Raw genomic sequence first — 15,385 nt, 5'->3', positions numbered from 1 at the left:
AAACAAAACTATCTTATGCTTATTAGTTATTACTATTTTTTATCAATCACTCCAAATAATCTTATGCTTATATATTGTCGAGTTATTTAAAAATTTTAAATGATATGACATTATGTACACCATTAAATACAAAAAAAAAAAAAAAAAAAAAAATCTAAAGAGTTTTCACGCTCTATATTATTTTTTGTGATGATAAATGAAGTTCAAAATGTTCAAAAAAAAAAAAAAAAAATTCTTGATCATAAAATGATTTGTGTTCATTTCACTTGAATTGAAAGTCCTCGTCCCACAGAAAAGGGCCTATGGGCTATGATGCCCACCTTTCCTGGACAGTCTAAGTACAAGTTTCACGTCCTTCTTGGTCAGTTTAGAACACGAGACCCAACTCCTCAGAATAGGTTGGCTTTGCAATCCTCCCTCTCTGTGGATCCCGATACCTCATTTCTCGGGCTCAAAGACCTTACAATATGGTTAAAATTCTTGGCTACAATTTCATTGGTTCTTCACTTCTTCTCAACTATTAGCTAAATTGCAATAATAAGAATCTTAATACAACTAATCAAAAATATCACATTAAATCAAAATAGTTTAATAAAATTATGCTAATTTTATTTTTCTTTTTTTCTTTTGAGGAAGCTAATTGTTTTTCTATGGGATGAGATACTTTTTTTTTTTTTGCTTGGATTTTACATCCCGAATTTGGTTTAGTGTGCATCTGCTATTGCGCTTTCGTAAATTAAAAGTGCGATTTTAAACCAATCACAAAAAATATATGTTTTGGGAGTGCATTTTTTTAAAAAAAAAAAAAAAAAAATGAAAAATATTCAATTATCATTGATAACATGCTATATTTTTTAATAAATGACATTTTGCAAGCTGTTGATGCAAGAAATTACCTGAATTCTACAACTTTAAAAGAAAATTATAAGAAATCCTTAAAAGTATTTCAACTTGGCAGTTGGAACCATAAGTTGAGGATCTTTTCTGACAATATATAAGAAGCAAATCAAACAAATCATATGGAGAGGGTAAATGAATAAGGATTAAATATTTACCGCAGCAGCTGATTGCTAGAAGGGCAAGAAGAAAGTAGAAGGTTAAGACTTTTGCCATTTCTAACGTATGATGCTAATGGGATGCTCTATAGGATTTTATAGAGTAAGATAGAGACTTAATTCCACGAAAGGTTTTACTATGCATTAATAGTCAAAATTCTAACAATTTATTTTTAGTTACATTGTGCAACGGTTTTCACGCTAGCATGCTCGCAAATTCAACAATTTCCTCAGCTTGAGTCATGTTTGTTAGAATTTTGAACAAACCACCGTAAAACACTCATAGAAAATCTCTACCTTGTTTCACGCATGTGAGAATTATCTTTTCTAAGGAAATAAGAGAAAGAATAGGTATTGAGAATAATTTCCGTAGGACTTGGTACAAATCAAGTCTTTTGTATCATCCACTCAAAGATAAACACATCAGCGTCGAGCACCAAAATGACTTAAGATGATAACACTGGATCTCACCCTATTATTTCTATGAATCGACAAAATTTGAATCTCGTTTGTTAGAATTTTGAACAAACCACCGTAAAACATTCCTAGAAAATCTCTACCTCATTTCACACATTCTGGAAGTTATCGTTTCTAAATTCTAAAGAAATAAGAGAAAGTATAGGTATTGAGAATAATTTCCATAGGACCTGTTACAAATCAAGTGTTTTGTATCATCCACTCAAAGATAAACACATCAGCGTAGAGCACCAAAATGACTTAAGATGATTAAACTGGATCTCACCCTATTATTTCTATGAATCGACAAAATTTGAATCTCGTTTGTTAGAATTTTGAACAAACCACCATAAAACATTCCTATAAAATCTCTACCTGATTTCACACATTTTGGAAGTTATCTTTTCTAAATTCTAAAGAAATAAGAGAAAGAATAGGTAATGAGAATAATTTCCATAAGACTTGGAACAAATCAAGTCTTTTGTATCATCCACTGAAAGATAAACACATCAGCATAGAGCACCAAAATGACTTAAGACGACAAAATTGGATCTCACCCTATTATTTCTATGAATCGACAAAATTTGAATATCCTTTGTTAGAATTTTGAACAAACCACCGTAAAACATTCCTAGAATTTTGAAGAAAAGTATTTTCTTTAAGTTTCCTTATTGGTCAACATTGAAACTACAACACAATTTAGATGTCATGCACATTGAGAAGAACATATGTGATAGTATCTTGGGTACATTGATGAATATTCCTGGGAAGAAAAAGGACACAGCCAACGCACGAAGAGATTTACGTGAGATGAGTATACATAAAGAATTGTACTTGCAGACAAATGGTGCAACCACTAAGATGCCACTTGCGGCGTACACTTTGACAAGAGATGAGAAGAACTGGTTATGTGAGTGGTTGAAATGTGTGATATTTTCTGACGGGTATGCGTCTAACATTTGTCGATGTGTGAACAAGCTTTCTGGCAGGATATTGGGAATGAAAAGTTACGATTGTCATGTCTTCTTACAGCGCTTACTTCCTGTTGCAATTCGTAGAAAATTAACGCCCGAAATAGAAACAACAGTGATTGAGATGAGTAATTTTTTTATGCAGTTGTGTGCACGGACATTAAAAGTAGATATCTTGAAGCAAATGAAGGTCGACATTATCGTGATTCTATGCAATATGGAACAAATATTTTCACCAGCATTTTTTGATGTTATGGTCCATCTAGCGGTTCATTTACCTCAAAAGGCTGAGCTTGGGGGACCAGTACAAAACCGTTGGATGTATCCAATGGAAAGGACGCTTGGTAAACATAAGAGGAAGGTGCGAAACAAAGCGTGACCGGAGGCTTCAATTGCTGAGGCTTATTTAGTTGATGAGTGTTTGACGTTTTGCTCTATGTATCTTCCTGGGATTGAGACAAGAGCCGTGAAAAGCGAAATGTTGACGGCTGTCTGGAAGAAACGGAACAAGGCCTTGATGCGTTCTTTCAGCGAGTTCAACCGTTGGATGCGGCAAAATATGTGACACTTTATGAGAACATTTTTGCGAGGGCTCGATGGTATGTACTTAGCAATTGTAAGGAAACAACTTCATACTTGCAGTAAGTGTATAATTATGGGTTCCTTATCCAATTCTCTTTTGTTTAATCATGACACTAAATGATTACTAACAACATATACTTTTCTATGCAATGAACACTATCAGATGATCGAAAGGGGAGGTGGCCATGACATTGAGAAGAAGCATGAGGCCACATTCGAGTGCTGGTTTCGAGATAATATATACAATGGTGGGCATAATGCAGAAAATGTCCCAGAACAATTATATCATCTTTCACTCGTGCCTAATCGTCAAGTTAGATCGTATAGAGGTTGCATTGTGAATGGGGTTAGGTTCCACACAAAAGAATCTGATTGGTGGGACACTGGGAGTAATACGCGGGGAATAAGAAAGGAACAAGGTTTTACAATTGTGAATACCTCTCGTAAATGGTATGACTCCGACCCGTTCATATTAGCATGCCAAGCTGCCCAAGTGTTTTACTTGAGTGATCCTAAATTGGGTGGTAGTTGGAAAGTAGCGCAGATGCTGACCAATAGAAACACATACTATAATCCAATAGTGGTAGGGGAAGATAATGAGAATGATGACCAAGGAACCAACAATGAGGAATACCAGGAAAATGAATGTGTTGGGGGTAATATTGCAATTGTTGAAAACTCTACTATGTTACGTAGAGATGATTCGACAATACCTATTGATGAATTATACGTGCAACTTGATGCAAGCATGTTCATTGACGATAAGCCTTCGATTGAGGAGCATAATACTAACTTCGATAATGAAGAAGAGTTAAGTAGCAACTATGATACAAAATCTAAAACTCTGAACACGAACAGTCATCCTCAAGCAACAATGATACAGACTATGGTACAAAATGACCAAGTTGGAATTGGATTAACAAATTGTATGATGCTTTGCTACTAATATTTTATTTTTGGTTCTTCTTTTTCTACAAATTGACCACTTATGTGCAATTAACTAAATTAAGTATATGAACAATTATTTTTGTCCAAACCATATAACATGCAATATTATGGTTATATGACTGATCCACATTTGTTTTGTGTTGTTTGCAGATCTATCAAAGCAACTAGAAATGGTGATAGGCCAAAGCCAAGGTTGTGGCCAAGTCCAAGGTCGTGGTCAAGTCCGAGAACGAGGCCGAGGCCTCTGTCATGTCGAGGGTCGTGATAGGCCGACTCTCATTGATGAAGGTGACAATACGGGTGTACTATCACCGTCGCTCCCAGTGGCGGCGGAGGGCCATCCTTCCCAAGAGCCGTTTAATGACATACACTCATTAGGAGTCACACACACCGCAAACTGTAAGTGAATATATGGTCTTTTTCTTATTAGTTTGTTGTATACACTTTGCAAACTACTTTGCCAAATACAACTAACTACGTCTCCATATTTTGATTAATCGCTAGTACATCCGTTAGACGGCCAAGGGGAAGCAACAAGAATTTGAGGTGGAATGCTATGATAGATAAGGATGGTCCGATCACTTTGGAATGGGATGATAAATGTAAAGTACCTGTTGGCGAAAATGCCGAGGCGTGGTCGAGGATAATTTCTATGATTGTGTTCGATCATTGCGACCTCCATTATCAAAGTTGGAGCGAGGTCCTAGATTCAATGGTCAAGATTTTGGAATCTTCAATTATTAAAGAGAATACTTGAAGGTCTCAACTATCCCATTAGCCTAACTAGCTAGTCGAGGTAGGAAGAAAAGAAAGATAAAAAAGCCTTATAACCAAATAGTGGTCGATCGTCTTAGCCATCAACATTCAACATCGTTTATTCTTGAAGCCTGATCTCTCCAGTGCACATGTGATGTGCGCGATCCCACCCAACATATGGTGATGGTGTCCTGTGTCAACCCTATTAGCACCCATCTCGACTTCGACAACTTGTGCATGCTTTATTTCCAGGAACCATCCTCGGAAGTTGGCAAGTATGTTATCCAAACAACCAAAGCTTAAAATTTCACTAACTCTGACATAGCGAAAGACTAAAGTAGCCAATTAAATAGATTCTGCAAGAAGAAGCGTCTTCGTCAGAAAAAATTCTTTGATTTGATAATGATTCAATAAGTTAGTTCTACATTATAAGCTAGCCTATTTATAGAAGAGAAATATTTGCAGAGAAAATAAACATAATCCTAGTAGCAATAGTAAACCTAATCCTAATAAGGAAAGTAAAATAATTAAAGCAAATCTAAACCTATTAAGGAAATGAAATAAAGTCATAATAAAATAAAATAAAATCCTAATATAAAATTGACAATTAGCGATAATTGTGACAATCTTTCCTTTTGTACTTCAATTGTCTGAGAACGGATAAAATTCTGATCAAGCGTGCTCAAATATCATTTTTGATATTTTTCTTATTTTCAATTTTACTGAAAATATGGTAAATATTGCTCTACATCAAACTCAAAGTAAACTTTTGCAATATTTCCACCTGTCAAAAGTCAGCTTTTTGAGCAGGCATAGAAAAAACAGTTATATGAGACTCTTTAGCTCATATGCTAAATAAAGAAAGTCCGTGCCAATTAGGAAATAATTAAAAAGAAAAAAGTTTCATAAACAAATAATTGAATATTGTGATGACTAGTGGGAAAATGGTTAGGAAGTTTCCGAGAGCGAAAGAGAATAGGTAGAAGAAAAAGTCTTTGGGTATATTGAAGAGATTAACATATTGAAAGTCTTTTTAATGAGATTATTCAGAAATACAAAAGATTATATTAGTATACATATATATTATATGGAGGCTCGAGGTCCAACAATTTCATTTACGAGATGCTACCAGAGTGTCAATTTATTTTGTTTCTGAAGGCTTGTGAGCTTGCTAACTTCTAATGGTTGTCATGTTGATTGGATAGGAATTGCAATCTTGGATTCGAGTCGACAATTCTTAGTTGTTTTGAATTAAATTAATGTATTATTTACTCTGCTAATTCTCATATGTTACATAGTTATTATGTAACTCTCATCATTTTCGTAAGCTACATATTGATTATATGACTCTCTTAATTCTCATTTGTTACATATTTGTTAGGTTGTGGATCAATCACATAAAGCCTGATGGGCCCAATGCCCAAAACTCCGTAAATATGCTAGGTTGCTAAGCTCTCGGTCAACTTAGCCCGAGGAGGTCTCAGACTCCCAGTCTGAGATATAACTCATGGGCCAAGATAGTCAAAGGTTGAAGGGTACATTGGTCATTCCACCATGGAGATATAATCATATCATCTAATATCCAGATCATCTATATCAATCAAGATACGTCATTTAGCACCTAAGTTAATATGCGAGTGACCGAGTCCTACTCGGATACTCTGACTTAACATTGCAGAAGCTGCAAATTTGTTCCATGATCCTAGGATACTAGGATCACGGGGCAGCTAACAAACCTCATCCCTTTTTCAAATATTTGCACAGCAGATATCAAGGGATAAGGTCCCTAAACGTGTGGGAGATCAAACTCCTCTCATGCCTATAAATACAAGTCACTTGTCAATGTTAAAGTAATCGCAACTCTTGCTATCTTGGCTTATTGTTGCTTACATCTTTTTTCTCTCTCATCATTGACTTAGGCATCAGAGTATCCCTCCTGGGAGACCATCGGGGACTCTAATCCTTCTGTTTGTTCTTGTGTGCAAGGCCGACGCATCCTCGGACATCGTTATACTTCCCGGAGATTGTGCCACGCATCCTCGGAAAATTGTGCATTAACAATATTGATTATGTAACTCTCATAATTTTCATATATTACATATTGATTATGTACTTATTATGTTCTTGAGAAGCCCAAATAGAAGCAGCAATTCACCATAATTAGGGCCTCTGATTTTTTGACCTTCTCTTTAAGTGAACCACATGGATTGTATTTATATTGGTATTGGCTCTACCATATATGTCTTCAGTGAAAAGTCTGAAACAAACTCACGTGAAAGGGCATTCACATTTCAAAAGAGTCGTACCACAATAATTGAGTGGGAGAAGAAAAATGTGTCAATAATGGATCGCTATTCAGTGATTTCTGAGAAGCTCCCATGTCAAGTTCATCATTAGCTAAAATGCTTGAGAGTGAAACAAATTAAGGGCTGTGTCCAAGAATTTCCTCCGTTTCATTAATTGCTGGAGACAGGCTATTAAACACTACAATCGATCCCAATTGGTTTCTTCAATAAATATCTCCCAGTCCCACCATGCCAGACAAAGGGGGCACAATAATTAAGTAGCTTTCCATTTGCATGGTGTTTTCGTGCATGCAAACTTTTGGATTGTCGACAAGTTAAAGGGGAAGTTATGTCGTCAGTTAGCATGTGAAATATATAATTGATTGAGAGATTTTGACAGACCACGCATATATGTGATGTAATTAGTGGTCCGATCCCCAAGTGATCATGCAAATCCTCTACAATGCTGTAATTTCTCTTAAACACTACTAACAATCTCTACTCCTTGTCTTCATGATGTGCACCTAAGAGAACTCTGTTTCATTTTTTTTTTTTTAAATAAAAAAAAAAAAAGTAAATATATCTTAAGTTCTTAGGTCAACACGCCAAAATTTTTATCTCCCTAGGTTTTTTTTTTTTTCAAAAATTTATTCTCTGCGTCAATGAAATGCCAATAAAATCGCTACTGTCAAAATTTTTTAACAGTCATTAGTCCCGATCAAAACGCACAGCTTCACCTCATTAAAATATTAATTTTTTTATTACTTTAAATTAAAAATTAAATCTAAAAAAAATTCTAGAGAGAGAGAGCATCGACGCTCTCATCGAAGCTCATGGATGCAGACAAGGAAGAGTTCCTCAAGGAATTCGGTGCGCATTACGGGTACCCAAACGGTCCCAAGACCATCGATGAAATCCGAGCTATCGAGTTCAAAAGATTAGACGGTCAAAATTTCCCTTTTACTCTCGTTTGGAAAGAATTCAAAGTCGCTCTCTGTTTTAGATTTTCTGCACTTTTGGATTTTGTTGGTGCTCTGAATTTTCCCTTGAACCTTGATTTTGAATGGTCTTGATTCAGAACAATTCGAAATTTAGCTGTTTTACATTTTTTTATGAATCTGATTTATATAATTTCTCACAACCAAAACAAATTTTATAGCACGACACAACAACGGGACTTCAAACTAATTCTCAACGCAAATCTCAATGTTTGGTAAGCACTACCAAAAATTCATCGATGCAATAGGATGATCAACCAGGAAAGGCGTTAACTCGACCCAGTGTACCCAATTGACCCAGTGTACCCAACTGACTCATCTTTCTTTTGGTGCAAAACTGTTGCCTTTACATGTATGAATAGGGATCACTAATTAATGGGCCTATAGTGTCTGTGGAATTATGACTGGTTTTGAAGTTTTTTTATATTTGTTTTCCGAATTATATTGGAAATAATTAAGCAATTGAGTATTGAATCTTATGCTCTGTTTACCTCTGTTTTCATGTTGTAAAATGGAGGAAGTGTTGCCCATAATTGTGAAGCTAACCGTAGGGAAAATGATGGCGTTCTGCTTTGATGAATATACAACGAATCCTTTGGCCATAAAGTGGAGGAATAAAAACTTTGTCTTTGGAATTTTTGTTAGAAATGGGTCTTGGGCCTAAAACTCAACTCAAAAGCTAGTTCTTGAGTTGAGATTTCCCCTCAACTTATAAATGGCCCATCTCCTTGATACTCAGGCAATGTGGGATTTTCAACACGCTCGGATTTTCAACACGCTCCCTCACGTGTGGCGGGAGGACATCCAAGCCAACACGTGCGACAATGGGTGACGGTGGGCCACAGCCAATTAATTGGGTTAGGCTTTGATACCATGTTAGAAATGTGTCTTGGGCCTAACTCAACTAAAAAACTAGCTCTTGAGTTGAGGTTTCCCCTTACCTTATAAATGGCCCATCTCCTTAATACCCAGACAATGTGGGACTTCCAACAATTTTCGTTTAGTAGAAACTCGTAGTCTTCAAGAAGCCCCAAATTTGTGTATGTCCCACCCATAACATAAAAGAACCTACAGAGAATAATAACTTGTGTTAAAAAAATAATAGTTCTTTTTCTAAACATAGCAGCATTTCCTTGTTTCTTAAAAGATCACAGAGAATCTTAAAAGATCTTTTTTCTACACAGAGAATCTTTTTCATCTTAAGAAAAAAAAAAAAAATGAAGGATTCTGTGATGTTATCATTTTTTTTTCTTGTTGGGTAAATATGGTCTACTTCTTTCTCTCGTTTGAGTAGAAGCAGCACCAAAGTCTTGAAGATTGTGGCGTGTGGGTCATCTTCAAAATACAACAAGTTTGCTGCATTTGAGTTTGCTTCCATCGTCCAAGTATACAAGAACTAAAATTCCAAAAATTTAACCCAAAACGACCAACAGGATTTTCAGCTAAAATTTATCATTTTGTGAGAACCAAACAGAGAGCAACTTTAAATTCTTTCCAAACGAGAGTAAAAAGGAAAATTCTGACCGTCTAATCTTTTGAACTCGGTAGCTCGGATTTCATTGATGGCCTTGGGACCGTTTTGGTACCCGTAATCCGCTTCGAATTCCTTGAGGAAATCTTCCTTGTCTGTATCCACGAGCTTCGATGAGAGCGTCGATGCTCTCTCTCTCTGGATTTTTTTATATTTTTTTATTTTAAATTTTAGATTTAATTTTTAAATTAAATTAATAAAAAAATTAATATTTTAAGGAGGTGAAATGGTGCGTTTTGATTTGAACTAACTACTGTTAAAAAAATTTGACGATAAGGATTTTAGTGGCATTTCGATTGACCTATGGAGTAAATTTTCGAAAAAAAAAACTTAGGAAGATAAAAATTTTAGTGTGTTGACCCAAAGACTTATGATATATTTACTCTAAAAAAAACTCAGTTTCCTTGAGCTATTGTCCTTATGTTATATATGCTTCATATTGCCATATACTGTTGATATATGTCACCAGGCATATACTTATTACCAAATAAAAGAATTGAACAATTTTCCACGCACATTCCACTTCATTTAACAAAAACTTTTACTTCAAGAGGATTTAAACAATTATTTTCTGCTGAATTTGTTTGCTTGAATCAAGACAATTATTATATATAATTCTCTACTACTTATCCTCTTGCTTTTTACACTTTAATCTTCCGGCATCATCCTGTAACTCCATGGTGAAAACTTCTCATTGGTTAATGCAACACAAATATTACTGTACGTATAATTTGAAAATGAAAAGAGCATTTTAGCTAGCTCCACCTGCATAAACACCGGAGGAAACAGGATAACACACTGTAGACAATATTTAAGCTATCAAATAAGTAGTGAAGGTTTATTTTTTATTTTTTCCTGATATTTATAGAAGGATACTCACAATGTTAAATTTTAATTATTGGGGAGGTAATATTATTAATTATACTGCACTCTTTGACAATTTGTTTTCTGCTTATTATTATCATTGGAATATTTGGGTTTCAACAACCACTTATAAATACTTTCTTTGAAGAAAAATAAAATTGAAATTTATCATTTTCAAGAGCCCACAATCTTTTTAGAGTAATGTGTGGGGCTCCATTAGTTTATTGATCAATTTATTCTATTTCCTTTATCCTTCTAGGTCCCTGCTTACAAGGGCACATGATCAACGAGCAAGGAAGGTACAAAATTTTTGAGCACATTTCCAGCATGTGTGTACCCATCTCCATCCTTGGATATATACAACATCCATCACGTTACTTTTGTGATCATACTCTTAAACTTTAAAAAGTTACAATTTTTCATAGGTTTACAATGTTAACCCTCTCGTCCAAGTAATTCAGCGTTAAATCCTAACAGAGAAAGTGAAATTTCCAAAATACCCGTCCAAATTCAAGATATTTTTGTAATTCCATAAACATGTTTGGAGGTATTTTGGAGATTTCACTCATCAACAATTTGATTTAACTCTGAATTTTGATGACAGAAAGTCCACCAAATAAGGGAGCATATATATTAACCTTATCCAACCAATTGGCCACCTCGCTAAGGTTCACATTGTTCATATCTTCCAAGTGTCTCCGGGAGGAGAGATAAAAGAGCCAGTCAAGATTATGGTGCTCATTCAACCCATTGTTCAAGTTGAGATCAAGAGATCGAAATCAGGCTCGAGAGATTTCCAAGCTGGGGTGGAATAGTTCCAGAAATTACATTGTCGGTAAGATTGAGATATTGCAATTTAGTGAGTGAACCAAAAAACTTTGGGAGGATGGAGAAATAATTGAAACTTAAGTCGAGGTAAGTCAAATGTTGCAATCCAAGTAATGAAGAGCAGTTTGAAAACTCTGAAACAAACTCAGGCGATGCATGATTCACGTACACCAGAGTCGTGCCGTTATAATAATTGAGGGGGAAATGAAAAATGTATCAAATGTCAACAATGGTTTGCTTTCCAATGATCTTCGAGAATTCCTGGGGATGAGTTTGTGGAAAAAAAATTGAATCAAATGTCGGAAGAGCGTGATGTTCAGAACATGTAAATGTTTTTTTGGTTTTGGATTCTGCAGAAACCAAAACCAACAAAATTCCTCTGCTTCCAACAGTGCTTTCCAAATACGAAAGCTTCAACTACATTCAAAAAACAAACAGGCTAGTGCATCAAATCATTTTCAATTAATTACTTGAATAACAAATTCCTTTTTGGGTCCACTGAATTTTGAAACCCACTTCTCTCTGCACTGAATTGTCAGAGTCTTTCCAGCTAGCCTTGGACAGTTGAGTAGTTTGGCTGTTACATGCAAATTTTTTTTTTTTTTTTTTTTAACATTCACATTCGATTAACACACCCAATGGATTAATTGGGCTGATTAAAAAAATCTTATTTTAGTTATAACTCAAATACTTGAGAGGTACAGAGACTGTAAGTCTGTAACATAAAGCAAATCATTAGGATTAGATTTGTCATTACAGAGACAAAGTATGTTGGATGCATTGACACATATCGGACTTCCTTATAATTTGGAGCCTTGGAAAATGGATAAAGTTTTCCTTTGAATTGGAATTGACATTTGTTCTTAGAACACGTGATTCTTATGTGCACTTTCAATATAAAGAAATAATTCTTCCTTTCGTTTCATGTCAATCTCATTAATATTATATTAATGATGCAATTAGAAATCTGTGAAATTCAATTTGTCCTTCAGAAAATGTTCTTTGTCAATTTCAAGAGTTTAATTAATTTGCAGCCACAGCATCCAGCACATTGCATTACAGCAGCAAATATTTCAAAAATTCATAGCCTTGATGAACAAGTACGAAGATATAGGATCGGGTGGAGGCAATCTAGAAGAAGAACACTAAAGCTTTTACTTAAATGAAGATGCATTCTCTTATAGCTTGAGACTTCTATGCCAGATAGTAAATGGAATTGGGTAGCTTGAATGTCCTTTCTGCCCTGGGAGTGCCCTCAAAACTGCTCCACTGATCTCCAATAATGCCCCATATGTGATACCCTTCATTAATCATATTTTGCCTCGCCTTGGATTTGTATCTTTGCACTTCCATAAATTCATCTTCAAGACCCCTGTACATAAATATAGTTGATAATATATATAGAGAGAATATTCTTCCATGATATAGTCAAGCTCTTATCAACAAAATATATTCTAAAACCTTCTTTCTTTCTTCTTTTGGTTCAATGAGGATGAACATGTTAAATACATATATACCTTAGTATTAGAGTCTTCCATCCATGGTAACCAACCTTGATGAGGTTGTCAACAGTGGAAGATCGAAGTGTTTCCTTTCTTGAAGAAACCAGGAAGATCTTAAACCCTCCATCTTTGATCTCATGGAAGAGCTTCAATGTGTGCTCAAGAGCTGGTGCCTTACTCTCTTTCATCCATGCTTCCAAAGAGGTTGAGTTCAGCTTCTCCCCCCTGATAATTAATTTGAGATTTATGAGACCAATTTTTTTTTTTTTTAATTGAACGAGGGAAAGAGACTACAGATGATAATCTTTCTCATTTCTGATCCAAATAGAAGAGAGAATATGTGAGAATGCTTTCAAAAACAAGATGAAAAGTGGCCCATTTGACTAAAGTATGTGCCCGAAAGTTGACACTACAAGACACTTTCGAAGTATTCCCACTTTAAAAGTTCAAAAGATAAAACTAAAAGTTTTATGAGACCAAGTACTTAGCGCATTAGAAAACTAAAACATAGAACTAAGAGTTTAATTGCCCTGCGAATTTGCTAAGTAAAAATGTGAATTTAAACAAAATCACGAAAAATGTATTGTTTGAAAATGCATTTTTTAAAAATTACGCTTTAAAAACATAAAAAATATATAAAAAATAAAAAAATAAAAATAAAAATTCAATGACAAAAGGATCTTAACATTTTCAATGGTCTATCAAAGATGCCATGTAACTTTGCACATACCCAAAACCATGTTTCTTGTAATAAGGCACCGTGGAGAGAAGGGTATCATCAACATCAAAGATCCATGCATCTTTACCATCACCTTTCAGAGTGCAGCAGCTGCTCAGGTAAAGCTTGATCTCTTCAATGGCTCTCTCGGAGTCAGCTTTGTATTGGGAAGATGTCATGTATTTCTTGATGTACTCAACGCATTCTTGGGGCACAACATCGAATCCCCTGATGTTGTTTACCTCCACATTGATCCTCCAACTCTCACAATAATTCTTCAAGCTAGAAGAAGATCCCACCCCATGCCTCCTTTTCTGGTTCAAAATGTTCCAATCTGCTGCAGCCACTAAGGCAATGAAGAGGCTTGAGAAGATCAGTAGAAATCCTAGGAGTTTTCCCATTTGCAGACTCTCACAAAAGAGGGGGAGGGAGAGGAGGAGGAATTGGTGGAATTATTGAGAGACGAGGCCTGTGAGGGCACATAAAGGGTGGATCACATGGCGTGTGGGGGCATTGTGTTATGGCCTGTTTTTGAAAATCTCATGGATAATTGATTAAAGGGGAGTGGATTAACGAATACATTTTGAACAAACAGACAAAAGGGCAAACTATTGCTTCACAACTCATAAATGTTGTTCCCTATGTAGTTATGTCTCTTTTTCCTAGATTTGATCTCCTGAAATTATGGCACCGTCTGGCAACCCATTTTTCTCTCTATGTTGGTTAGGTTTTTTTTTTTAAAAAAAAAATCAACATAAAAATATTTTCATTTTTTATATCACATCATTCACTTTTTATTATTATTCAAATAAAAAAATTACTATAAAATTAAATTTTTCACTTTTCAATAAAAAAAAAAAATCAAATTTTTATACCACATCAATCCACTTGAGCTACAGTAACAAAGGCAAAAAGATTTGCCAAACACACCCTATACTTTGCACCGGGTGCAATGCATTTCTTATTAGATTTGACTTAGGTCTTGTAAAAAAAAAAAAAAAAGTTTTAAAAAAAAATTACAGTACATTTTTTGGAGGGTTTGGCCGTAGTTGTCCCTTGTCTTTGTCTTTGTGAACCGACAAACTTGGGTGTTGTCAATACCGTACGTGTTGATGTAGTTTGAAACTTCCATCAATGAATCTTCACAGTTTGGAATTAAGGGGTTATTGTGGGCTTGACGAGGAGGGCCCAGAACAACTGGATTTAAAGGTAAGTTGTAGATTTTGGCCCATATTGGAAAGGCAATAGTACTATTTTAATGGAGTTGAGATTTTCGGCTGCTTCAAGCGTCAGACATGACCTTGTTTAAACAAAAAAAATAAAATTCATAAAAAATAATTTCCCATTCATAGTTAAACCAATATACAGACTCCAATTTACAGAACAACCACTGTACAGACTCCAATTCACAAAACAAGCTGCAAATTGGCAATTGCCATACATTAATATAAGATGAGCAACTGCAAATTAATTAAACTATACACATATGGCACAGTGGTTGTTTTCATTTATACACAGACTCAATTTACAAAACAACCACTGTACAGACTCCAATTCACAAAACAAGCTGCAATTGCCATACATTAATATAAGATGAGCAGCTGCAAATTAATTAAACAATACACATATGACACAGTGGTTGTTTTCATTTATATACAGACTCCAATCCACAATAAGAAGAAGAAGAAGAAGAAGAAGGGATAGTATTCACATATATTCTACATATTAGGCTTCTGGTTTGCTTCAATCAAATTGTTGAGCTACTTTCAATAACCCTGCAAAATAATAGAAAATCAATTTAAATCAACAGAAGAGGTATAACTATTAGCGGCTCTCTCTAATTCTTGAGGGTACACATTGGCAATTTAAAGAGGCAGAGGAGGGGGAGGGG

At 35.1% G+C, this 15,385-nt stretch overlaps 2 protein-coding genes across 2 annotated transcripts in view; both read right to left on the bottom strand.

Moving 5' to 3' along the window:
* Nucleotides 1-12,247: 12,247 nt before the first annotated feature.
* Nucleotides 12,248-13,966, bottom strand: LOC132166335 (acid phosphatase 1-like). The gene is made up of 3 exons (XM_059577137.1): nt 13,507-13,966; nt 12,792-13,001; nt 12,248-12,646 (listed from the first exon to the last, which is right to left on the bottom strand). The coding sequence occupies exons 1-3, from the start codon at nt 13,893-13,895 to the stop codon at nt 12,469-12,471; spliced, it is 777 nt and encodes a 258-aa protein (XP_059433120.1). The 5' UTR covers nt 13,896-13,966; the 3' UTR covers nt 12,248-12,468.
* A 1,294-nt stretch (nt 13,967-15,260) lies between these two features.
* LOC132165815 (bidirectional sugar transporter SWEET14-like) overlaps nt 15,261-15,385 on the bottom strand; it is a 4,724-nt gene continuing 4,599 nt past the window's right edge. Inside the window, exon 6 of the mRNA XM_059576500.1 lies at nt 15,261-15,269. Within this exon, the coding sequence (XP_059432483.1) occupies nt 15,261-15,269 (9 nt within the window). The remainder of the gene's footprint in view (nt 15,270-15,385) is intronic.

Source organism: Corylus avellana, chromosome ca11, assembly GCF_901000735.1.
Source record: "Corylus avellana chromosome ca11, CavTom2PMs-1.0".
In the NCBI taxonomy this organism is placed as follows: Eukaryota; Viridiplantae; Streptophyta; class Magnoliopsida; order Fagales; family Betulaceae; genus Corylus; species Corylus avellana.
This window is presented reverse-complemented; position numbering and strand designations above follow the sequence as displayed.